Source organism: Aedes albopictus, chromosome 2, assembly GCF_035046485.1.
Source record: "Aedes albopictus strain Foshan chromosome 2, AalbF5, whole genome shotgun sequence".
NCBI classification, from domain to species: domain Eukaryota; kingdom Metazoa; phylum Arthropoda; class Insecta; order Diptera; family Culicidae; genus Aedes; species Aedes albopictus.
The window spans coordinates 119,646,025-119,673,507 of NC_085137.1; the positions used below are offsets into that span (position 1 = coordinate 119,646,025).

Below are 27,483 nucleotides of genomic sequence, written 5' to 3' on the forward strand. Positions count from 1 at the left end.
TAATACCTTTGTCTGCAATTCATGCAGACAAATAACATTTTTTTTGAACTTCTTCAAGGCATTTCTCCAGGAAACTCTTTGAAAAATTTTCATGGGCATTCCTCCAGAGGTACCTATCTTGAAAAATTCCTTCTTGTATCCAAACAAGAAAATATACCATAAATTAATCCAGAGATTACTTCAGAAGTTGCATCGGGGGAATAATTTCTAGAATTTCTTATGAATCTCCAGATGTTTTACCAGGATGTATATAAGGGGGTTCCAGGTCATTTGACCGAATGCCGTAAAGTCGAATGCCTTTTGACCGAACGCCGTTTGATCGAAAAATAAATGATGAACTCCGTATCACTGTAATTCGAAAGAACAGCCTATAATTTAAAGAAGGAAAAATCTTTGATAAAATATTGTCAGTTTCAATGCCAACTAATCCCCAAATGGCAATACTTGAAACTATAGCCTATGATAAAAAGAAGGAAATATTTCTGATGATCATATACTTCCTGTTAGAATTAGCATAAGTTAAAATACACAACAATAATTAAAAAAATAAACTTCCTCTGAATTCGACCAATCAACCCATTCTTTCCGATGGTATTCGATCATATAAGGGATTCCTCCAGGCTTGGGATTCCTAGAAGTACCTTCAAGAGTTATTCTGTTATTTGTGTGCAATTTCTGAAAAAAAAACAGAATAAAACTTTGAGGGAACCCCCGGAGTTATTTCTGACGGAATCGGAGAATCAATTTCTAAAAAAAATACCTTTAAGGAATTTCCAAGAGAATCCATGAAGGAATATCCCTAAGAATTCTTGATCGAACCTTTGTGTAAATTTCTTGAGGAATTTCTGTAGGATTTTCAAGGGAATTTTTTATATTTTTTGAAAAACTCCGTAAGGGACTCCATTTGAATAAATCTCATGCTGAAACATATGAAGAAATCCCTGAAATATTGCAGGAGCCTCTGTGCATATTTTTTTTTCAAAAACCCTGGGACAAATTTTAGAAGACATTTCTGAAAAAAAAATCCCGGATATAACTTTTGCAAAAATCTCTCGAGGTATTTTTGAACGAATCCTCAGAAAAAAAAATCTGGAAAAATCGCAGAAAAAAATCAAAAGGTATCCAACGATTTTCAAAAAGTTTCGGAAATTTCGGAACTAATTCTCCGCAAAATTTTCGGAGGAATTCCAATAAAGTTTGTTAAATATTAGGCAAAATTCCAGGAGAAATTCTCTTTAGTAATATTACTGGAAGATTTTCTGATACCCGGTAACTTAGGCGCTGTCCATAAACTACGTAGACTCATTTTGGGCCATCTCAGAACTCCCCCTCCCCCTCCGTAGACTTTCGTTCATACAAAATTTTCGTAATTTGTATGGAGCGTAGACTTTGGCCCCCTAAGAGTCTACGTAGGTTATGGACAGGCCTTAAAGTATCCTGTGGATGTATTTTTGAAGAAATTCCTATAGAGTGCTCAGAAAATGATGATGAACCTGGGATTGTTCCTTTTAATTCCACTAAGAATTTGCATCCATTGACAGATACGTATTTCGACCTCAACTCGACTCGAGTCAAGTATAAGACACTGAAGACAATCTTACAGTTGAGGTCGAAATACGTATCTGTCAGAGGATGCAAATTATATGTGGAATTTAAAGGAACAGTACTTAACACAATTTTCTTTTCTTTTTTTTTTGAAGAATTTCTAAAGGAATTCTAGTAGAAATATTTCTGAATAAATTCCTTCAATAACCCATTGAAAAATACTTGGAATCATCCTTAGAAGAAATGTTGAAGAGAACTATTTCTAATAATATTCCAAAATTCTGGGAGAAAATTCTAAATTTTTAATCGAGAACGCACCTGGAGAAACTTCATATGGAATTGAGGAAAAACCGTTGGAGAAATTTCTGTAAAAAATATTTGATACTAGCTGTCCCACCCAGAGATGCCAGATATACAGATTTTTGACCTTCTATAAAGACAAGATACAGAGTACAGAAAAATACAGATTATTGAAATGTGATACAGATTTCTCCAGATTTGAAGTTATTTTCAATAAATTTAATGAAAACTTATAAATTGTTGCTTAAATTTTAAAGAATTTATGAAAAATTGTACTTTTTCACACACGCTTTAGAAAATAAATACCAGTAAAAATTTAAAACCGTCAAAACGTAAAATATTTCTGTTAGTTTCTATTGAAATCTAGGACTCTTGGTGTCTGCTATTCCCTCAAATACGTCGATACAGAAAAATCTGTATTGATACAGATTTTTATAAAAAAAAATCTGGCATCTCTGGTCCCACCAAACATCGTACTGCCTGCCTACTGCATTTTTTGACATGCAGATCTGCAAAGAAATGGCCCGCTAAATGCAATTTCAATATTTTTCGGATTTTCTTGTTTCTCGGTCGATTAGAAAAAAAAAAACAGACAAAGACAAAGAATTAAGAAGATTCGTCGAGCAGTTCTCGAGCCAAATTGTGACATACAAACACTATTCCAAACTTATTCAATTATATAGATTACTATATTAAAAAATTAGATCCCTAAAGTACTTTCAGAAGGAATTTATGACGTACTTTTGGGAGAAATCCCTGAAAGAGTTTCTGAAGGAGTTAGTTGAAGATTATCTAGAGAAATTCTTGAATCCTTTGTTCCTGGAGGGTTTCTGGACTTTCGATTTTGCGAACGAATTACCGGGAAAATTTCTAAAGGAAAACCTAGAGGTAATTTTGAAGCAATCCACTTTCGAAGATTTTCTAAACAATTCTGGAAATCTAAAAAAATAATTTGTAAAGGAGTGTTTGAATAAATTTCAGGATTAATCTCTAGAAAACTATGAATAACATTAGAAGAGATACTATGGATTTTCCAAAGAAATCCTTGAAATAATCTTAGAGGTATCTCTGAAGGAATCCCTGGTAGAATTTATCGAAAAGTCCTTGGAAGATTTTCTGAATATTTAGAGAATTTTGCATATCTAAGTTGGGTATTTAACAGCTTTTTTTCTGCTCGGATTCTTGTCAACTTTGTTCTTTTCCTTTCCATCTTATTTCTTATTATGTTACTGCTTAAAAAACAAGAAACTGCAAAGCCGTCATTTCCTATATCCAACCAACATTTTCAGAAACTCGAGATTCTAAGCTCTTGATAGCACTGCCTTCCTAACGGAGTGCAAAAATTTAACTGTTCTAAAATATTATTAGATCATCGCTCAAACCCTTACAAAGATGCTGATCCATTCAGCGACTTTTTTCAACGATCTTCATCATTCCCGGCGTAACCTTCTTCACAAAGGCACAAATATCTCTCCCACAAGAAATACAACCTCACCGGAAAGCCTTCAGAAATATGCATCGATTCATCATCGGTTCGAACGAGGAATTTCGGACTTCTTTACAATTTCATTCAGATCGGTTCAACCCAAATTAGCCACACATATTAGCACTCCCTGAAGAAAAAAAAAACGCTTCCCGTTTGGCTACCGTTTCGGGGGCGGCCGCACGCACCTCTTCGCACCGAATCCAACCAACAACACCCCATCCAGCAGCAGCGCGGTCCGGGCTAGACCACGGAAGCGATTTGCCTGTCTCAATGGATCAATCGATGCCACCTCTCGATGAACAGCAGAAGCAGCAGCCGCAGCAACTCCGGCCATAACCACTAAACTGTAAGTTTTCCCCCGGTCTGAGCAATCAGGAGATTCCGTGAGTGGGTGTAACGTTGATACACAATTCAAATTTTCTGGAAATAAAAGAAACTAGTTTTTCCCTTAACTTTCCGAAAGTGTTGATTGATATTTTGAATTTTTCTTTGCTAGTTATCTTTCTTGATTTGATTTAATTGTTCGTTCATTTTGACTTCATTCATAACTAAAAGTACTTACATGGATGCTTCAACAAATTTTGTTTTTTTTTTCTGCTGAATGTTCATTAATCAGAACATGTATAAACTACTGATCAGAATAACGTTACTCCGTTTAACAGTCTTCATACTTGCACCTTCCAGTCGAGAACGTCGGCTCGGGCTGTGGGAAGATTTACACATGCATGGTGATTTCTTTTTATTACTCATATACTGACTGGTTGGGCGCTCATACCGACCGACACCACCCATCATAGAGACAGAGGGAGAGATGATAGCCAACGAGTCCCGGGCCCTTCTCCAGCCAGTAATGCGCAAATGGTGCTGCCGCTTCTGCTGCTGCATATGATGGGTGTGAATTTTCACCGGCTGGTTGGCTTGTTACAATCGGACATATCGACAACAACAAGGCTAACGATCGTACAAGTGCTTTTCGCTCTCGTCGAGTACACAAACACACCACAAGAGGATGACTTTCGGACTCTCGGACGGACAACGGCGCCGTGTGGTGGCAGGGAGTAGGTATCTATATTGGGGAAATTGGTTGCCGGTCGCGTCCCGTCGTCGTCATTTGCCGGCCGGTTTCAGTGTGATGACTGATGAAAAGACTCCAAACTCTCCATAAGCATTTACATTGAAACATTCGTGATTGAGGTATATCTAGGTAAAATGGAAGGAAGGAAACTGACGAATCAAGCAGTAAAAAGACGTATAAACTAGTTGGAAAAGGCGAAAGATTTTTGCGACAAGTTACAGAAACTCAGTGCCAACAGCTTCTCACTTATTATTATTTTTTTTTGTTTAGAGAGACTTTACCTCTGGGGCATTCGTCTCTGATGCTTTATTATTTGTAGCCTATTACATAACTAAGCTGTTACATTCTAACAATGGTAAAGAATTTCATATAAATTTATACATTCCAATTTTTCTTAGATAGCTAATCACTTTTGCTTAAGATTCTAGGTCATTTTTCAAGATTTCTTTCAAGTTATCAGCAAGATCCACTTCCTGTCTTTGTGGAGTGTACTGCGGACAACTAACTAAAATATGGTGAATGTTTTTCACTCTCCTGCAGGGCTCGCATACTTCCGCTGGTTTTTTCTCGAACAAATGGTGCTTGGTAAACCACGTATGTCCTAATCGTAAGCGCGTTAATACGATTTGATCTCTTCTGTTGGGTAAATCTGTCCATTTTGTCACCGTCGATTTCACTATTCTGGTCGTTCTTCTGTCCGTTGAGTCCCATGTTTGTTGGTATATCTTCCATATTTCCGTTTTGCTCCATCTTACGATATCTGCTGCTGGAACGGCCTTGGTAACTCTTTCCTGTTGTCTTCCTTGGTTTGCTGCCTGATCAGCTTCCTCATTTCCGGAAATCCCCGAGTGGCCCGGGATCCAGCAGTATGTAACATCTTTTGCTTCCGCTTCTCTTCCTAACGCTTGTATGTATGGATGTCTTGATTTTCCAGCTTCCAGGGCCATCAGACAACTGGCAGAATCGCTGAATATAACGGATGGTCCTTCCACTAACCGAGTTGCATATGCTAGAGCTGCTGCTTCTGCCGAAAACACTGAGCATTGGTGCGGAAGACCGCCTTCTTTCCTAACATTTGGACCAATTATGCCAAAGCCAACTTTTCCATCTGCTAATGAACCGTCTGTGTACCATAGGTGGTGCTGATGGTAGGTCTGTTGCACATGTTCTCGGAAAGTACTCGCTGCTACTTGAGGCATCTGTCCGGCTCTTATTTTGGATTTGATTGTCCAGTCTATGGTTGGCACTTTTTTGTTCCATGGCCTGTCGTGCGCTGACACTCTGTTGCGCAGTAGTGGCAGAGATTCGCCAGTAAGTTGTTGAAAAGTAGATCTTGCTTTTATCCACAGTCCGTTGGTGTTTCCAGAAGACTTTTCAAGTATGGAGCAGCCTTTTGTAATCAACGTTATTGCTACTTGTAGGTGGAAGGGTAAGCACCCAGATTCTACGAAAAGAGGCAGAACCGGACTGGTCCGTAGCGCTCCTGATGCTATCCTCATTATTTCGTTGTAGATCGGGGTTAGAGCTTCAACATTCTCTTTCCTTAGGATTTCGATTCCATAAAGAAGCTTTGATGCTACTGTAGCTTTGCCGATGTTGATGAGGGTTTTCCTGTCTGCTTTCCTCGATATGGCTTTAAGAAAGTTGAGTCGGCTTCTGCAGTCCTCTTTGGTTTGCTTTGTATGAAGGTTGAATTTACATTTTCTGTCGAATATAACGCCCAATATTCTCGCTGATTTTACCCTGGGAATCTCTTCTTCGTACAGTTCAATTTTTCCTCCTTCTAAGTGCCAGTTCTTGTGACGTGGCAATTTACAGCAATGCATAGTGTTTGATTTAGTGGGAGACATCTGAAAACCAATGCTGTTGGCCCACTTTTCTACCGCTGTCACAGCTTTCTGAAGCCTTCGTCGCAGAAAACCTACTCGCTTTCCGGTGGCTATGATGGTGATATCATCCGCATACAGAAATATTTGCACATTTCTTGGAGTAATCGAAAAGAGGGAATTCATGGCAATAAGAAAAAGGCTAACCGATAATACAGATCCTTGTGGGACACCGTTCTCTTGGAAGGTTGATTTCGATGTGTGTCCTGCGAAGCTCACTCTGAACGTACGATGTCGCAAAAAGTTGTTTATAAATCTGTTCATTCTACTTCCCATTTTGTGTTCTACCACTGACTTGATGAGATTCCAATGCCAAACCCTGTCGTATGCTTTTTTAAGATCGAGTGTAACTATTTCACAATGTTCACCTTTCCTGGCAGCCTCCGTTATAATGTCATCTATCTCAACAAAAAGATTACTAGTGCCTTTCCCTCTTCGAAATGCAAATTGCCTATGGTGTAGACTACCTTGATCTTCCAGGTGGGAAATAAGCCGGTGGTTGACCATCCTTTCAAATGTCTTAGAGATGCAACTCGTAAGAGAAATTGGTCTAAAATTATCGATACAGTTCGCATTTCCACCTGGTTTAGGGATTGGTATAACGACGCTTTCCTTCCAGCTCTCAGGAATTTCGCCACTGGACCATATTCGGTTAAATGCTCCTAATAGGTTCACTTTGCAGTGAAAAGGGAGGTGCTTCAACATAGGGTAGCCTATCTCGTCAGGCCCCACTGATGTTCCTTTTGTACTGTCTAGGGCACGGAATAGTTCCTGGATGGTAAAATCATCGTTGATCGGAGATTCTTCGTTATCATCCAGTTCAATTGTTGTTCCTTCGCATCGCTGCTTTTTCCTTAGAAATTCTTCTGGATAACTGGCTGTTGCAGAGTTTGCAGCAAATATTTCAGCAAATCGGTCTGAAATTTCTGCTGGGTTAGTGCAGTGCTTCCCATCGATGATTAGGCCGAGTTCCTTAGATCGCTTTTTACCGCTTAAGCGGTTAAAGTTTTGCCACAGCTCCGATGTTGATGAGTTGCTCGTAAATATCTCCTGGAAGTTATCCCAGGATTTGGCTTTGGCCTCTTCTACTTCTCTTCTAGCTTCACTTTTCGCGATGTTGAATTGCAGCTTCGCTTCTTCTTTTGCTGGATCCTCGTCGTGCATTTTACGTAGTCTCCTCAGGGCTTTTCTTCGCTTTTTTATCACTTCTGCAACTTTTTGATTCCACCAAATTTGGTTTTTCCTCCCCTGTACGCCTTTGGTTCTGGGTATCCATTCTAATGCCGCTTCAAGTATGCCTTTAGTGATATGATTAATATCGGGGTTTGTTCCGGCTGGAATTTTTTGAGACACAAGCTGCTCAAATGTTTCCCAGTCAGCATCTTTATAAAGCCAACGTTTCCTCATAACAGGTTTGGTGTGTGGATTCTGGGTTTTAATGTGGATGGGGAAATGATCACTCCCATGTAGGTCATCTTCACAGTGCCACAACAGTTTAGATGCCAGCGAGTTGGAAGCAAAAGATACATCAATAGCAGTAAAGGAACCCGTTGCATTGTGGTAATGAGTCGGAGACCCATCGTTCAGCACAAGGAGATCGTTGTCTACAGCCCACTCCAACAGTAGCCCACCTCTGTAGTTTGATTTTTTGCTGCCCCAGACTTCGTGAGCCGCATTGAAGTCCCCACAGAACAAGAATGGTGGCTCAAGTGTTAGTAAGAGATGGTTCAACTTACCGATCAGTTCCTGATTGTTAAGGTTGTGTGGTACATAGATTGATACAACCGTAATGTTCCATGGTTTTCCGATCCTGGCTATACTAGCGTGTAAACCAGAAGTGTTCTCGATGGTTTGGTAAGGTACTCGGATTCGCTGTTGACTGATTCTGTTGGTTCGCTGCGTGCACATTCGAAGGAGGACGTCATGTTTTGGACTTGTGTTTCCAATTTCGCAATTTTTGCTTCACGTACGCGGAGAAGCTCCAAAAGTTCGCTGTTTCTTGCTTCTTTTTGCCTGTTCTGCTCCATTAGTTGGTCAAGTTTCTCCTCTACTGACTGCTTCTGTTTCAGTTGCTGTTCCAGCTGCACAACCTTATTCTGCATCTCTTGCAGTTGCGAAGAGAGTGCATTGAATCTGGCTTGATCTAGACGAGGTTGCGCTGCAGCATGTGCATAGCTACCGTTTCCTGATTCTACTCTTTTTCTGGCTTCGGCATATGAAAGATTGGAATCAATTTTTGTGCGAATCACTTCTAATTCCTTTTTGTAGATTCCGCATTGACGACTGCTTGGTCTATGTCCGCCTTCACAGTTTAGGCAAAACGGTTCGTCCTCGCATACTTCTCTTGCTTTATGACCCTGAGAGCAATTGTAGCACCGCGGAGGATTAGTGCAGTTTTTTCGGGGGTGACCATAATCGAAGCATTTGAAGCACAGTAGAGGATTTGGATAATACGGTTTTGTTGTGACTCGGGTGAGCCCAACTTTAACAACTTCTGGGTAAACTGGCTTGTTGAAAGTCAAGATAAGCGCGGGAGTGTTCTCCTTGTTACTCCTCAAAATCCTACGGACTGCGATGACTCCTTGGTGTTCTAGTCCAGTTGCAATTTCTGCTTCACTCTTGTGGATGAGATCGAACGTCGATATTACGCACCGGCTCACATTCAACCTTGGGTGTAACTTAATCTCAACGTCCGTGCCGTCGATCAGTCGGGTAATTTTCAAGAGCTTTTCCACCTGATGAGCTTTTCGGGTTCGCAAAACGTAACGATTTCCTTTGTCTTCACTTCTCGCGTCTTCGATTGGTCCTGCAGCATCTTCAATGGTTTTGGCGATGATGAAAGGCTCGATCGGTAGATTGCGTCCATCTTTGCCTGTTAAGAGCAGTGTGGTAACAGCTCCGAACTCGTTCCTAGGATCCATGAAACTTGGAAAGCTTCTGCCGTACGACCCCCCTGGGTCGTCTACATTGGCGAAGGCCATGGAAGAGCTGGGGTCAAAACAGATTTAACATGAGTGCAGTTGCACTGCTAGCTGAACCGCAGAAAGTGATAGCAGTCACCTGCTATCTACCCCGGTTGCGGCCGGAAAGGGAAGGATTGGGAGGGGAACACTATTTGGTAGCACGTAATTGAAAAACCAACTTCACTTAAATATCACTTGGTTCAATGGAGGCGCACGGTTTACAATATTTTCAAATGATCGGGTTCGTCACTTCTCTCACTTGAAGTCTATTCGCCTGATTCGCGCCGGTGGAGACGCGAGGTACTTGAGAAGGTGGAATATTTCTACCTGCTCCTGATACCCTGGTATCAAGAAAGTTCGGGTGTGTTGAGAAAAACGTCACACGGGTTACGCGTAACACTCGCGATCACGTCACACCTCGTAATTCGTGCAGCCGGAGGGCGCAGCGCTAGGTCCGGATGGAGTAGCGCTACTGAAAGTGGTATGCAACGAAAAAAATACTTCTAAGTAAAGGTACGGAATGGCTGAGTGACCGATTGCTTCGGATGCTCAACGCGAACTGTTCTCACTTATTCATTATGTCCACGTCTATAGCAAACAGCTATCAACAGCTGTCTAACATCATCACACCAGTTAGAATCACAATAATTCACCATTGATGTCACATGACCTCAACATTTATCACGTAATGTTTGCTTGCAACATTCCCGACCGGAACGGGAATCGAACCCGCCGTCTCCAGATTGGTGATCCATAGCCTTAACCACTAAGCCAACTGGAGACGCTTATGAGTTGCCGTTTTGTCGATATCCAGTTGTCCGGGTCCGTTTTACATATGAGCTAAGAAGAGCATAAGTATCAGCCGCTTTCGGGGGAAAGAGCAGCTGGGATCGAACCCATGACCATTCATCTATGAAGTGAACGAAATGTCAAAACAATGTCCTCCATGACTAACAGCAGTTCTTTCAGTAAGTAATCATAAAAAGAAATCACCGGATGAATTACTGGAGGAATCGCTACAGGAATTCCTGGAGGAATCTCTGCAGGAGTTCCCAGAGGAATCCCTGGAAGAATTCTTGGAGCAATCCCTGGAGGGAAGCCAGGAGAAATCTCTTGAGGAATTCCAGGAAAATTTCACAAATAAAAAAGCAATTGCAGGAAAAGTCCCTGGAGCAATTCCTGGATAAATCCCTGAATTACTCTTGGAGGAGTCCCTGGAGAAATTCCTGTAGGGTTGTCTAGAGAAACTTCTGAAGAGATATCACTAGAGGAATTTCAGGAGCAATCTCTAGAGGAATTCCTGGAGAAAACTCTTTGGGAATGGCTGGAGGAATCTCTGGATTAATTTCTGGAGGAATTTCTGGAGAAATTCCCGAAGCAATCCCTGGAGGAATCAATGGAGGAATTCCAGGGAACATAAATCCCAGGAACAATTCTTGGAGGAATCCCTAGAGGAATTTCTGAAAGTATCCCTGGTGAATATCTGAAGGAATTCCTGAAAGACTTCCTAGAGGAATTCTTATAGGAATCCTGGGAAGTATGAAGGACGAAGGTATGAAGGAATGCTTGATGAAAGGCCTGGAGGAATCCTTGGGGAAATTTCTTGGCAAATTCCTGGAGCAATTCCTGGAGAAATTCTTGACATATCCCAGGATGAATTTCTGGAACAATCCCTGGATGAATCCGTGGAACAATTTCTGGAGAAATGCCTGTAGGAATTTCTTGAAGAATCATTGATGATAATTCCTGGAGGAATCGCTGGAGGAATCTCTAGAGGAATTTCTAGAAAAAAAATATGCAGTAATTCCTAGAGGAATCTCTGCAGGAGTTTCCGGATGAATCCCTGGAAGAATTCTTGGAGCAAACTCTGGAGAGATTTCCTCTCAATCTCAAAAGCAATTCCTGGAGGAATTCCTGAAAAAAAAAATTCTCGTAGGAATTCCTGTAGGAAAGTCTGAAGAAACTCCTGAAGAAATCCCTAGAACTCCTAGCGCAATCTCTAGAGAAATTCCCAGAGAAAATTCTTCAGGTATTTCTGAAAAAAATCCCGGAGGAATCCCTGTAGGAGTTTCTGGAGCAATCCCTGGAGAAAACCAAAAAAAAACCTTTCTTGGAGGAATCCCTGGAAGAATTTCTGAAAGTTTCTCAGGTGGAATGTCTGGAGGAATTCCTGAATGAGTCCCTGGAGGAATTCTTTTAGGAATCTCAAGAGAAACCCTGGGAGGTATTCATGGATGAATGCCTGATAGAAAGCCTGGAGGATTCCTTGGGAAGAATCCTTGGATAAATTCCTAGCGGAATCTCTGAAAGCATTCCTTTCGGGTTACCTGGATGAATTCCCAGAGGAATTTCTGGAAAAATCTCTGGATGAATTCTAAGAGGAATCCATGGAGGAATTCCCGGAGGAATCCTTGGAGGAATTCCCGGAGGAATTCTTGGATGAATTCCTGAAGAAACTTCAGGAGATATTCTTGTAGGATTTCCTTAAAAAAATCACTGAATCAATTCCAGGATGAGCCACTGGAGGAATTCCTGAAGGATTCCCTGAAGGAATTCCTGGACGAATCCTTGAGGGAATCCCTGGAGGAATGCTACAGGAATTTCTGGTGGAATTCTAGGAACGTTTGGAGGAATTTCTGTCAAACTCCCAGGAGGAACTTCTGGAGTCATCCCTGGAGGAATTCGTTGAAGGATCACTGCAGCAATTTCAGGAACCATCAGAGGAGGAATCTTTCGAGACATTCCTGGAGGAATGCCTGTAAGATTTCCTGGAGGAAACTCTATGGGAATTCCTGGAGAAATTTGTAGAGGAATTCCTGGAGGAATTTCCAGAGGCATTTCTGCAGTGATCTCTGTAGGAATTCCCGGACGAATACCTGGAGGAATATCCAGAAAAATCTTTGGTGGAATTCTTAGAGGAACCTTTGGAGGAATTACTGGATAAATCCCAGGAAAAATTCCGGAAGAAATCCTAGGAGGAATTCCTGAAGGAATCCCAGGAGGAATTTATAAAGAGTTCGCAGGATGATGTACTAAATGTATCGCAGAAGATATTTTTAAAAATCCTTAAGGAATCCCAAGAAGAGTTCATGGAGGAGCTCCTGGCGGAATCCTTGCAGCAGTTACTGAAGAAATTCCTGAAGAATCCTTGAAAAATTCCAATAGAAACCCCAGGCGGAATCCCGGATGCAAATTCTAAAGGAATCCCTTAACAATTCCTGCAATAATTCCTGATGGAGTTTCAGGAGGATTTTTTTTAATTATCCCTGGAGCTGTTCATGAAAGAATTGCAGACGGAGTTCCGGAGTGAATTCCTAGAAGAATTCCTGAGAGAATCCCTGGGGGAACTCCTGGAGAAATAACCGGGGGAATTCCTTAAGTAACCCTAGGGTGAATCCCGGAAGCAATCTCATGAGGAATTCCTCAGGATATTCCATAATCGATTTCTAAACAAACTCATGGAAGAATTACTGTGGGTATCCCAAGGAATAAAAATCTAAAAGAATCCATGTATGAAATAGTTTCTGGACGAATTATAGAAGGAATCCTTGGGTGAAGGTGCCCCTGCAGAAATTAAAAAAATAAATAAACCTGCGCTCCCTAGCACAATGCGACTAAATGCTTGGTGACACTAGCCGCACGGCCACGAAGCCACACATATTTATTACACCATTACATCCTTTTTGAGGAAAATCTCGTCATGACTTATTCAGGTCATGAACCCTTTCAAATATTTCTCCAAGTATTCAATCAAATGTTTACCTAAAAGCTTCTTAAAAAATTGCTCATATTCAACCCTCAGAAATATTTCAAAAGGTTTCTGCAGAAATTCTTTCTTGTGCATCTTCGTGCCTGTTGATATAACAAATACAAAATGGTCATGGGAAAAGAAAGCTCGTGATTTATAACTGCGGAATTGTTAACCTTCATCCAGCCAACGTACATTTCCCACCTTCGGAAAAGCACAAAAATGGTCATAACTTTTTTGTTTTTCGATGGATTTTGATGAAATTTTAACAACTTCCCGAAAAACTCTTCTAGTTTATGATGCCGGGGACATGGGTGCCTGGTCCACATGGTTCCGGAGTTATTCCGTATTGTCTTGGGGTATCAAAATTGGCCACATACTTTGCGCAACGTATATCTCAAGATCCCGATGAGGTAGAAGTATAGTGTCTTCGGCGAATTTGTTCAGCAGGTTAAGAACTAACTGTCAATGGCGACTTTGGTTCGCGATTGGGCCGCTGGGCGGCGCCAGTGTCGGAAATGTTCAAACCCTCATATTTCAGAAACCTGATAAGATAGAATGATGCTGTCTTCGGCAAAAAATTTCAGCAAGCTGGATTTATCCGCTAGGTGGCGCAGGATCTCTCCGGGGAATTTTTCCAGGATTTTTCCGGAAATTCATCCAAAAATTCCACTGGGAATGCTTCAAGATCTTCCTCCAGGAATTTCTTCAGGAAATCTTCTGGGAATTCTACTAGGACATCCTCCAGAAGTTTCTCCTGGAAATCATGTAGGATTTAGGAATTCCTCCGGGGATTCCTCCGGAAATTTCCCCAGGATTTCATCTAAAACTCCCATCAGGAACTCCTTCAGGAATTTCTGCAGAATTTTTTCTGGGACTTTTTCCAGGAATTCCTCCGGACTTTTTTTCCAAGATTTTCTCCGGAAATTTCACTGAGAATTTTCCCAGGAATTCGTCCATGAGTGCCTCCGGGAATTTCTCCATGAACTCTTCCGGGAATTTCTTCAGGAATTCCTCCGGGATGTTCTATAGGTATTCCTCCAAGAACTTCTCTAGGAATTTCTCCGGGAATTTTTCCAGGAGTTTCCCCAGGAATATATCCGGATTTTTTCTAAGGAAAACTGTCCGTTGTTTTTTTTTTCAAGAAAATGTAGATATTCTTTCAATGATTTCTGAAAAAATATACAGTTCATGAATTCCTAAGCGTCTTCCTTCACGTATTTCACCAGTAATTCCTCCTGAAATTTTTCTAAGGATAGCATTAGGAATTATTCTTCGGATTCTTTAAGAAATTTATAAGAGTATTTTTCAGGGATTCTTTTAAAACTATGTTCATAAATTCTTCAGGAATTCTTTTCGAACATCCACTATGAATTTTGTTAAAAGATTTGTCTTGGATTTTTTCTAAATGTTTATTAATAAATCCTTGTGGGAATTCCACCAAAGGTTTCTGATAGAGAGTATCCGGAATTTCTATAGCAACTCTTTCTAGAATTATTTCAGAAAATTCCTTGGGATTCTTTCACATAATGCTCAGGAATTAGATAAACAAAGATGCTTCCAGAAATTCCTCCATGGATTCCATCAGCCTACTAAAGGATTCCATCTAAAATATCACTAGAAACTCCTTCTCTAGTTTAAGGATTTTTCGAGAATGTCAGTTAGAAATGACCTTAAACATTTTTCCGATTTCTTCAGAAGGGATCCCTTGGTAAATATCGTCAGGGTTTAAGAAGAAAGCCTTGAAATGCCTAGACGGTTTCTCTTTGGAATGCCTCTTTCAATTCTTTCAGAAATATTTCCAGAGATTCCTTTGGAGATTCCTCCGAGTTACTCTTGGAGGGTTATCTCAAAGAATTTCTATAGACAATTCCTGACAAGATTTAATTTCATTGCGACCATTTCAGAAATAATCGTTGGAAGAGCTCTTGTTAAAGTCTTTGGAGGAGCTCCTGAGATTCACCACAAAAGATCAGTTAATTGGACGCAGTGGTTAATTTTACCCAACAGGGTAAGAAAAAAAAACTCCTGAGATAACTTTGAAGGAATTTGTAGAAGAATGTTATGAGAAATTTTTGGAAATATTTAAGGAAAAAAATGGATTAGTTTCTGATAAAATCGCTGAAGGCATTTTTAAAGAACATCCTTGAGGAATTTCTGAATTAAATCATGAAGAAGTTTCTGAAAGAATGCTTGAAAGCAATTCATCAGGAATTCGTGCAATAAAAAATAACCTGGATATTGCTGTGCAGTAATTCCAAGAAGAGATATTCTTGAGATATTTCTGAAGAAACGTCAAGAAATAATTCCTGAAGTGATTTCTAAAGGAACTCCTGAAAGAATCTTTGGAGAGATTTTTTAAGGATCGCCGGAAAAAGAATCCATGGAGGAAGGTTTCCATAAATCTCTAGAGAAGTTTGCGATCCCACCCGTGGGGGAATATCTGAGGATCTTCCAGGAAGCCCCCTGGAGGAACTTCCAGAAAATTGTTGAAAATTTTCTGGAGAAATTCCTGAAGGAACGCATGAAAGAATTCTTAGTTTCCTTCTAGACATTCCTGAAATGAACCATAACAGAACTCCAAAGGAAATCATATTTTACCATAACAGCACTGGTCTAAAATGAGTTTTAGAAAATAATATCCTATGAAGAGACGTGCAGCGTTGTGAATTTCACTCGAGAGGAATCCTTTATAAAATTCCTGATAAACGTCCTCAAGAATTCTCTCTTAAATGTATAGCATACTTCTTGCAAGGATAGTTTTTCTTGAAATCTCTGATTTACATACGTTTACACCCTTCACACAAAATAGATGAAAAATGTACTCAAGTACAGGAAATAAATTATTCTGTATTAATATTTTCTAGCATTTCACAAAAAAATAAGGTCACGCCGATTACGCCGCCGCCGCCGCCGCCGCCGCCGAATAGGGCGAACGGCGTGGCACCGGCGTCGCCGCCGCCGCTGCCTCAATTTGCTGTACACGCCGCCGCCGGTGAAAACTGCTTCGGCGCACACGTCTAAACCCATGTCCCCGGCATCATAAACTAGAAGAGTTTTTTCGGGAAGTTGTTAAAATTTCATCAAAATCCATCGTGGGCTTCGTGGCCGTGCGGTTGGAGGCGTCAGTCGTCTGGCCGTTTCGTTAGCCTTGGAGTGTGGGTTCGATTCCCGCTCCAGTCGGTGAAAACTTTTCGTCAAACGGAAAATCCTCCACTGGACCACTGGGTGTTTCGTGTGTTGTCCGTTATCTCATGTTTGTGATTGTTCTGTCTGTGCAACCTCTGGTTGAAGACGGTGTAGTGTCTTTTTTTTTTTTAAATAAAGAAAAACAAAAAAAGCTATGACTATTTTTGTGCTTTTCCGAAGGTAGGAAATGTACGTTGGCTGGATGAAGGTTAATAAAACACCAAATTGGTACGTTGTGCCAATTTCCTTAGAAATTATTGCACACGATTTCTTTGGGTACTAAAATCAGGAATTTTTAGAAACTGAAACGATTCTTTCTGATAATTTCCCATGTATTCTTCCAGGAATTCTTCCAAAGTTTGCTTTAGAAATGCCTCCAGTGGCAACTTCTTCAAGGATTATTTCAGGAACTCTCCCAAGAATTCATTCCACACATTCTTCCTTCAGGTATTGCTTCATGCGTACTTTTGAGATTCCTCCAAGGATTCTTTTTGACGAATTTCTAATGGAATCTTTTAAAAATTTCTTCAAATTTTTCTTTAAAAAATCCGTCAGCAGGATTGCAGCAGTAATTCCTTCAAGTTATTCTCCAGAAACTCTTCAAAGGTTTCTCTCAAGAATTCTTACGAAAATTTTGTGTGATCCAGTAGTAAATAATTGATTTGAGGGCCACTCTAGCATGTGGTCACTCACTCTCCGTTATACAGGGTGTTAGTCGGTGGGAGCTTAAGATGGCGTTTCTTAGGCGAAGCATGTTCTAACATCAGTGAGGACTCACCACCTTTGGCATCGCAAGGTGACCGAGCATCATGTGCGCTGCACACGAACTGTTCAAGCGGGGTTTGCCTAGGCGTGGCGGGGGTTCAGCAGTGGGCTCTGCTGGGCCTCTTCAGAAATACCACACATCCGGAAGCATCAACTCTGTTCAAGCGAACCGGCACCGCTTCCAAAGTGCCACAGCCTAGTCAGGGGTGCCTCGGGCACATCAGGAGCGATGTCAGTAAGCTCCTGATTACGATATACTGGCGCGCGACGTTACTGGTCAATGAGATGGTACACTCTATAGACTGTTTCAGAAATTATAAATACACTTTGTTTTTCTAATAAAAAAATGTGTTTTGCTGATTTTAACCAATTGTTTTCACAATACAGTATATTGCACTCCACATTTTTATGTTTCATGTAAACTGTCATGATATTTTGAAAAACAATCGAGTTCTTCAATTATTTACTTCATACTTAAAAATTTAATATGCACAAGGGTGTTTTCAACATTATTTCTTACTAAATCTCAAAAATTATTTTATTCTTTATCACATTCGCTACCTCAATAGCTTGTCTAAGAAATGCCTTCATCAAAATCAGGGAAAAAATCATGAGGCCACTACCATAGAATTTTGATGAGATCAACTTTCTTATTTTTTCAAGGTTTTTCTAAGCAACTTAAGGACTTCAATGCAGTTTCTCAGCGTTTATGAACATATTCCATTACAAATAAGTATTTTTTGCAGGTAATCCTATCCTTCAGATGGCAATGCTTGTCATACTATCAAAGCGAATGTAATTCACAGTTGTTGAGGTATTAGTTTGTTTTATGTTTGTTTCAGCTAGTGGTGTTCAAAATTTTGCTACTTTTTTCTTGCATTATGAAGGCTTCACGGTGCTCCCCAGACCGTTATTATAAAATAAAAATCTCCATTCAATCGGTGCCCACCATTCGTTTTCTATGACTATCCTGCATGTCTGGCCAAAATTTGAAAAAAATCGTAGGGCCCATTTTTGAGTTAGGCCCTTTTAAAGGGCGTAAAGCCATATATTCAAAGTAAAAATCAAAATATTTATGTGCTCAGCTATTTTTTTAACGATTGTTATGAAATATTTTCACGAAGAATTGTTTTGTATTGAGTACCAGTAGTGTCAAACATGATTTTGACTGATTTCCACCTACATGTGAAAAGGGCGGAACAACCATTGCATGCCTCTGTTTCTTCCGTCCCTCCTAGGCGTATTTCGATTTATTTATGAAAACATATACCGTTATCAGACACAAGGGAGTCTGTTCTACCTGTTACTGGTCAGAGGTTGCAGAAATATGCAATGGTTGTTATGCCATTTTCAAATGCTAGTCTAGATTTTTTTATGAAAATGTGGACATTTGAGTGTTGTAATATGGATAAGTGAGTACTATAACGTGAATATTACAATAAATTCTGAACATCTATGTTTGCTTCAACTAGAAATAAAATGCGGACGAAATTACAAGAAAAGGAAAATATTAAGATATCTATAAACCTAATACATGATAAAAGTGATGAGGAAATTTAAATAGAATTTCAGGGGTTATAATAGAAATTGTAGTAAAAAGTTAGAGCCATGAAAATTTATCCATATAAGTTCGTTTTCACACATGAATGAAACACAAAATAAATACCCAAGTATGAGGCAGAGCAGATCCCAACAAAATATCTTATTCAAAGGAATGGGTTTGAAAATATTTGCTACAAGATATCAATCGTTTTTGCAGTGTTTTATGCCTCTCGAATCTATTAATATTTAATCATTCTCAAGAGTTGGTAAAATGATATCCATCCCGATGTTTGAACATTCAAGTGTGAAGCACATGTGCTTTAAGACTGGGACCTGAATCCCACTTCTAATGTAAAGTAGAAGTAGGAAAGTAAGCCATTTCGACTAGAAATCTTATTGGGCTAAAAGCTAGTTAAAACAGATAAATAGTTATTTTAAGAATACCATGTCAATACATCTGGTACATTTATACAAAAAGTTTTTATATCTGTTAAAAAAAAATATAGGATTGATAAATCAACCATCTGAAAGTCAATATTTCGGTCCCTTATATGTTGAAAATATTGTGTGGACAAAAGGGGGAGGGGGTTAAGATGGCCACCGATCGATTCCTTTCTTGTTTTTATCGTTTATTCTCACTTCTTTCAAAAAAAAACAACAAAAATAATACAAAAAACAAACCAGAACAGATACCTTACGTTGATTATGGACTGCGCCAGTTGAAATGAGCCGCGAAAATTATTGAAAAAAATACTCACTCACATAAAATATGCAGATGTCTCTGTAAAAGTAGATATATACAGACTTGCTTAGGCATTAGAGTCTTTTAATTTGCAATACACGTCCACATAGTGTCAGCGATTCGGCATTTATCATACTCATATGCTTAAAACCGCTTGTGGTTAGTATTACTATTCTGCAGAATTGAACCTAATACTCAACGTCAATGAGTTTGAGGGGACTGCGTTTCGTTTCACTTCAACGATTAATATTAACTCAATTTCACCATGGTATGGCATCTTTTCACACTTAAAATAAAGATTCTGCGGCCAATCAGTTTCGAACAAAGCACCTCGTGACTATCGAATTAGATGATAAAAGAGAAGACAAATCGCTGTCAAGAAGCACTTGTGGTGTGATGATCATGTTTTCTCATAGTAAATTTAAACACATTGTTGTGGTCTTCACTGCAAAGCGGCTTTCAGTGTTGGTATTATTATTATTTTTAATACGCTATTTTCGTATTCAAGATATTACTTTTTAAATACAATACATACTTGATTGAATGTATTTGCCAATCGAAATTTATGAATCATCACATATTGGTGTTCCTGATTTTATACAGAATTTATTCGTTTTTTTATTCTTCTGCAAATAAAACTAGTCTGTTAAGGGCTTTTTTTTGTAGGGTAACTTATCACTGCGACCATTTCTCTGATCTATTGTGATACACCACCCACTTTAATGTTTAACCGTTTCTCAAGGCGATCGGTCACTATGAGTAGAGACCCTCTGCACATGATTATCGGTATTTTCCCAGCAGGAAATAATATATCGTATAAAATGAATTACCTGTTAAGGGCTTAAAACAATGTAAACTCTTCTTCTATGCTAGCAAGATGCGATTCACCCCGGGTAGAACTTTTGCTTCAATCCTTATCCTGTTCATCCCTCAAATTGTGACCTTCTAACCTTGAGCTGCCACGAGTGTTGTCGCTTCCTCCCATAACTAACAGATATGATTAAAAGTTGTTATCGTGAGTATATTGTATATATTTAGTTCAAAAAGATCTTCGGCTCCGTAAAGCGTTATACGCGATTGAGCCCCGAATAAATGAACTAGATAAAAAAAAACTCTTCTTCATTTTATTCTTACGCACATAATGTGCATTCCCTTCATTTACTTTTTTGTTTTTTACATTCACGATTTTCTTAACGTTGTTGAACTAAAGAAGTAACAAACATTATTGAAATATTTTCATATAAATTCACATTTGTTTATGTCAACTAATAAAAATGTTCATATTTTCTTCAAAAAGTTCAACAAAAACTATGCTAAACATATCTAATATTCAATGCAATACAATTATTCTTGAACATATTTCATCAAAATCGTTCAAAAATGGCTGAGTGCATAAATATTTTGATGTTTTCTTTGAAAATATGGCTTTACGCCCTTTAAAAGGGCCTAACTCAAAAATGGGCCCTACGATTTTTTTCAAATTTTGCCCAGACATGCAGGATAGTCATAGAAAACGGATGGTGGGCACCGATTGAATGGAGATTTTTGTTTTATAATAACGGTCTGGGGAGCACCGTGGGCTTTAAATGGTGGTTCTTGACATTTTTTTTCGGCCAAAATTACTTTGGCAAAAAGAGAAACATCTTTTCTTATAGATACAGTGATTTCCGTAATGTTTGTTAAAGAAATGTATCATTTATGAAACTTTTTATATTTCACTGTCTTATATTTCATGACCATTTTGTGCAACTTCCATTTTTCAACCTTTGTTTTACAGATCTCGATTTTCTATCTTTTGCACGAAATGGTAACAAAGTTGGTATTATTTGTATCCTTAGAGTGTTTACTACATGACCTATTAGAAACTTTCCTGCATATCACTCTTAAAATAAAATGACAGTCAATCGTTAGTGTATTTATAATTTCTGAAACAGTCTATAAGAGGACCGCGGAGTAGAGGAGTGCTGGTGGTGACGGCATTCTATCCTCTTAGTAGGGCCGGGTGACACTGACCTGAAACGACGGATGGGCTAATGTCGGAGCCGCCTTCCGTCCCATAAAACCTTGGCAAGGCCTTAGAGTACGTTCCCGAACTGTATCCAGCTTAGGAAACTAACTGGGTGGAGGTAGGTTCAGTTGAAGTATCCTGATTTGCGCTGATCCTGGCTCTGAGCTCAGGTCCCATAAGGGCCTGTGCCAACCCGTGGGTGGCCTCCCTGCTTGCATAGATAACCACCGGGATCCTTGGGCGACTACTTCAGTGGCAGTGAGGGATAGCGGCTCTAAGGGGGACCCTTACAGCAGTGATGGAAACGTATTTGATTAGGGAATCTGAGAACGTGGAGGGTGAGGTGATCAACCCGTTCGCGAAAAGCGGACTGGTCAGATCACCAACGCAGGCGTCGAGGGTAGGGGTTACGTACAAAAGGCTGAATCACATAAGGCTGAATGATCAAAAGGCTGAAACACATAAGGCTGAATGATCAAAAGGCAGAAAACATCAAAAGGCTGAAATATATCAAAAGGCTGAAAGATATCAACATGTTTTGAAAGTTGTAGAGAATCGAATGAAATGACATTTTGGACATTTATTGTTAATCTATTGGTCTTTGATAAACATTTGACTCGACTTGAAAATGATCATAGAAAACGAAAGAATCTTTGCTCGAAAGTACATTTGGTCAAACGGTCATTTGGTCAAAACCCATTTTACGGAAGAGGAAGTATATGACATTCAATCGATTTGACTATTCATCGAATGGACATCTGGTTACGTGAGATAACTCTAACTGATGAAAAGACATTGAAGTGGAACATAATGTTATGGAAAAATGTTTGAACTTTGTTCAGTTCTAAATTTATAACGCGTGCGAGCTCTAAATTGAACACTAGCGAAATCCGCGAAACTGAATTGGCCATACCTCCACCATGTTTCCACAGATTTCAAACATTTTGAGCTCATGAGATTCAGAAATTCTTTTGCTATTGGAACCACATCTGAGCGTACCAGTCCGGTCAACATGGGTTTTGGAAAATCCGGATTTCCAATCATATGATTTAATACAATACAGTAACGGAGTTATTGGCATGAATTATCGAAAATCATAAAATTGAGTAAACCAACAGAGTCTGATCGTCGATCCATCAGTTGACCATTCCTGATTAAGTTTCTCAAGGAACTCCGGGTGACTAAACAGGTTTATTATTATTAGCATCACATATCGACAAAAACTATTTCCCCCAATGTTGTGCGCATAAGAATTCAGAACCGAATTGCAGCACTGCAGTGTGAACGCGTTTAATTTGCATTGAAGTTCATACTCGGCACACTGCGATCAAATATATTTGAACATGCAAATTGAACGCGGCATGAACTGGAAAGGACTGAACCCGTAGCATGCTGACTAACATGTTACCCTGGTATCTGTGATACTAAAATGGTCATATTTGCGCCATTTCTCCCTTCAATTTTTGCAATCTTTTGGGCTAATTCAATCTCCTTTTATTGAAGAGTGAACCAGTCCGACCAGCGTATGTTTCGAAAAATCTAAATTCCTGGAGCTGTATTTCAATATCCGAGACCACAATGTCGTACCAAAGGATCTATGATGCATTTCCCTGTGACATAACATAATAACGTCCATACATGTAGATGCGGCACAAGGTTCTAGTCCTAGGAAAAAAGACACATAGGATTAAATGATGAAGATAAGCGCATGTGAACTCAGAGTCGAATAGAAACCGAGCGGGCGCTCTTAAGCAAAAAAAGCTCTGACAGGCAAGTTCAATGCTTTGTCGACCAAAAAATTTAAAGTGTTCAGTTTATTTTTGGCTCACGTTCTGTTTGAATACAATACTGCTTGAAAGAATAGCCTATTTTATAAGAAGGAGAAACATTTGGTAAAAAGTAAGCAGCTTCTACACCTAAACTTAAATTTTGGAAGGAAAACCTTTGATAAAAAAGATGCAGCTATAACATTCAAACACAGCAAGAACAGCCTATGTTCAAAAGAAGGGGAAATCTCCGATGAATTGTTTTTAAGGAATATGCGCACGCAGAAGCTCGCTGCATTTTACACATTGGTAAGAACGCCAACACTGAATATATGCAAATACCTCAAAAGAACAGCCTATTTTTAAAAGAAGGAAAAATCACTCACGGGTGAGTTATTAGTATGCAGATATTATCATCAAATCTTTCCGCTTGGTCGTTATACTGTACTATTTGCGGCCACAATTCTTACTCTTCCATCAGAGATTTTTCCGCTTTTTTAGAAAGGCTGTTCTTTCGAGGTAAATGCATAGATTATAATTTAACCATTCAACTAGGCTGCCTAGTAAACCTCCTTTGCATTAAAATCATTATAACCCATTCGCCTTAGTGGCATTTGAGGCCTGATATCCTTCGACATAAAGGGCCCATATAGCCGAGGCGGTAAACGCACGGGTATTCAGCTTGACCATGCTGAGGGTGACGGGTTCGATTCCCGGTCGGTCCAGGATCTTTTCGTAAAGGAAATTTCCTTGACTTCCTTGGGCATAGAGTATCTTCGTGCCTGCCACACGATATACGCATGCAAAATGGTCATTGGCAGAGGAAGCTCTCAGTTAATAACTGTGGAAGTGCTCATAGAACAGAAGCTGAGAAGCAGGCTTTGTCCCAATGAGGACGTTACGCCAAGAAGAGAGAGAGAGAGATCCTTCGGCATAATGACACAGCACCAACGAGAACGACATTTCGGCAAATGCCACTCCGGGGAATAGTATTCCGGAAAATATAATACCATGTGTAATACCATCTTTTAAATCATTAAACCCTCAGCTCAGATTCTATAGAGTTCATTATTATGCATATTTCAAGTTTTGGAATTTGCCATGTTTTCAGCCTTTTGTTATTTTAGCCTTTTGTAATTTCAGCCTTTTGTTACATATCCATAGTTTCAGCCTTTTGTATTCAGCCTTATGTGCATTCAGCCTTTTGAAATTCAGCCTTATGTTACCATCCCCGAGGGTAGAATCCCCGCAAGTGTCGGAGTACGGCACTCCGAGGGTCGGGTCGGCAATAGAGGACACGCAGATGAGTGGAGCAGAGCTCACGCGTGCGCTGACTCGCAACAGGGATGGACTTCCGAAGCTGCTGGTGGTCTCCGAACAGCTCGACGAGCTGATCGGATACACCAGTGGGCGGAACAACATCAGTAAAGACCTTAAAAAAGGTCTGCTGAGGCTCCGCGATTCGGTCGCCCAGGCCCGGAGGGAGTACGATCTCCTGTTTGATCGTAGTGCGGGTAGAGAGGAGAGGTCCACGCAAACGGACCGCTCCTCCACAGAGAGTGTGTGCAAGGTGCAGCCAGGTGGGGCTGCAGAGAGTGGAAAAATCTCGGCCCAAACCAAACGGCCGAGATCGATGGATGTGGAGCGGCCGGTGAGTGGCAAACGCCCGCGTAGTGCGAGTAACGCCAAGCCGGTCGCGAAACGGGCTCGGGGCAAAGAGCCGAAACCCCGAGGCGAGACTGCTAAGAGCGGTAGCAGTGACCAACCGGTCCAAGGGAAGGTGAACCCTTGGATCACGGTTGGCAAGAGAGGGCGCGTAGAAAGAGAGAAGGTTTTGAGCAAAACCAAGGCGAAGCCGGCGCGTAAGCGTACGAAAGGCGACGCACTGGTGCTCAAAGCAGAGGGCAATAGCTACGCAGATGTGCTGCGGGCTATGCGGAGCGAGGATCGTCTCTCGGGACTAGGTGCGGATGTTAAAAGCATCCGGCGCACTAGGACTGGAGAGATGATGCTAGAGCTGAAGAAGAATGCCGTTAACAAGGGCTCTTCCTACACGGCTCTAGCACAAGAAGTGCTTGGTGAAAAAGTGCGGGTGAGGGCTCTGACGCCGGAGATGACCATCCAGTGTAAGAACATGGATGAGATCACCACCGCGGAGGAGCTCTCTGCTGTGCTTAAACAGCAGTGTAATGTGGACGCGCCATGCGCATCGATCCGCATGAGGCGAGGCCCAGCAGGTATGCAGATCGCGACGATCAAGCTTCCAGTCGGGGAAGCGAAGAAAGCGACTGCTAAGGGCATGGTCGAAGTCGGATGGTCGGAGTGCCCGCTCAGTGTATGTGAGCCGCCGGAAGTGTGCTTCAGGTGTTTCGGACGAGGCCACAAGTCGTGGGCATGCAAAGGCCCGGATAGGAGCAAGCTCTGCAGGAGATGCGGAGTAGAAGGCCACTTCGTCAGGGAGTGCAAATCGGCGCCAAAGTGTCTGATTTGCACGACGAACAAGGGCCATGTGACGGGTGGGCCTAAGTGCCCAAGCATAAGTGGACGTAACGGCCGAAAATGACGCAAGTCACACAGTTGAACCTGAATCACTGTGAAGCCGCGCAGCAGCTGTTGTGGCAATCCGCCTCGGAGTCGAGTATAGACATCGCGCTTCTTTCGGACCCATACCGCATCCCCCCCAATAACGGGAACTGGGTTGCGGATAAGGCCAAGAAAGCGGCGATCTGTACGACCGGTCGGTACCCGGTCCAGGAGATAACCTCCATGACGTGCGAGGGCTTCGCGATTGCGAAGATCGGCGGAGTCTACTACTGCAGCTGCTATGCCCCACCTAGGTGGCCGATAGGTCAGTTCTCGTCCATGCTGGATTCGCTGTCAAGCGCTCTAGCTGGACTGAGCCCCTTGGTCATCGGTGGGGACTTTAACGCGTGGGCGGTCGAGTGGGGCAGTCGCTCTACGAACGAGAGAGGTTGGGCTCTACTCGAAGCTATGGCGGGATTGAACGTTGAGATCGCGAATGTCGGCAGTGTAAGCACTTTTAGCAGAAACGGTGCGGAGTCCATCATTGATGTGACCTTCTGGAGCCCAGGGCTTAACCCTAGCTCAGACTGGAGAGTTGATAACGGGTACACGCATAGTGATTACCTGGCGATTCGATACAGTATCGAACAGGGCGGTAGACGGCAGCAGTCGAGGATAACCGACACTCACCGAGGATGGCTAACCTCGAGTTTCGATAAGCCGGCATTTGTGGAGCGGATGCTCATGGAGCAGAATACAGACTACTTGTCTAGCGACGGTCTAGTTGGTACCTTGAGACGAGCGTGTGATGCGGCAATGCCGAGGCGATCCATACCCAGGAATGGACGAAGACCGGTGTACTGGTGGTGTCAAGAAATCGCGGAGCTCCGTGCATCTTGCCACAGGGCAAGGAGAAGGATGCAGAGAGCCCGGACCGATGAGTCGAGAGCGGAGCGAGAGGTGGCATACAGGGCGGCAAAGTTGGCACTGAACAAAGAGATCAAGGCGCGTAAGCGGGCGTGCTTCAACGATCTCTGTCAGACGGCCAACACAACCCCCTGGGGTGATGCGTACCGCGTAGTCATGTGCAAAACGAAAGGCACATCTGCACCACCGGAACGCTCTCCCGCGATGCTGCAGAGGATCGTGGAAACGTTGTTCCCGCACCACGAGGTGAGACCATGGGCACCCACACCACAAGACCATCCTGGTCCGAGTGAGGTTCCCCCAGTGACGAATGAGGAGTTAGCCGCAATTGCGAAATCACTTAAGCTGAACAAGGCCCCGGGCCCGGATGGCATTCCGACGGTGGCTATCAAATCGGCCATCGAGGCTAGCCCTGACATGATCAGATCGGCTATGCAGAGATGCTTGGATAGAGGCGAGTTTCCGGAGAGGTGGAAAAGGCAAAAGTTGGTTCTACTGCCCAAGCACGGGAAGCCACCAGGCGACCCGTCGGCTTATAGACCAATTTGCCTCCTGGACACGGCCGGGAAACTCCTAGAGCGGATCATTCTGTCAAGGTTATTGGTCTATACCGAGAGGTCGGACAACGCGGGGCTATCAGACAGCCAGTACGGGTTTCGCAAAGGTAGATCGACAGTGGATGCCATTAGGTCGGTGACTGGATTGGCCGAAATTGCGCTGCAGAAAAAGAGGAGAGGCATACGGTACTGCGCGATCGTAACGCTAGACGTTAGAAACGCCTTCAATAGTGTAAGCTGGGCCGCCATAGAGAGCGCCATATCTCGCTTAGGTGTCCCGGCTGGCCTAAGGCGTATTCTGGGTAGTTACTTCCAGAACAGGGTGCTGATTTACGACACCGAGGAAGGCCAAAAACAGTACAATGTCACTGCAGGTGTACCGCAAGGATCCATCTTGGGTCCGGTACTGTGGAACGCGGCATATGATGGAGTACTGAGGCTAGCACTACCACCGGGAGTAA

The 27,483-nt window shown here is 41.6% G+C and overlaps 1 protein-coding gene across 1 annotated transcript in view; it reads left to right on the forward strand.

The window, feature by feature from the left end:
- Positions 1-9,302: 9,302 nt before the first annotated feature.
- The window catches only part of LOC134286182 (uncharacterized), a 94,106-nt gene continuing 75,925 nt past the window's right edge, over positions 9,303-27,483 (forward strand). Inside the window, exon 1 of the mRNA XM_062847758.1 lies at positions 9,303-9,417. Within this exon, the coding sequence (XP_062703742.1) occupies positions 9,303-9,417 (115 nt within the window). The remainder of the gene's footprint in view (positions 9,418-27,483) is intronic.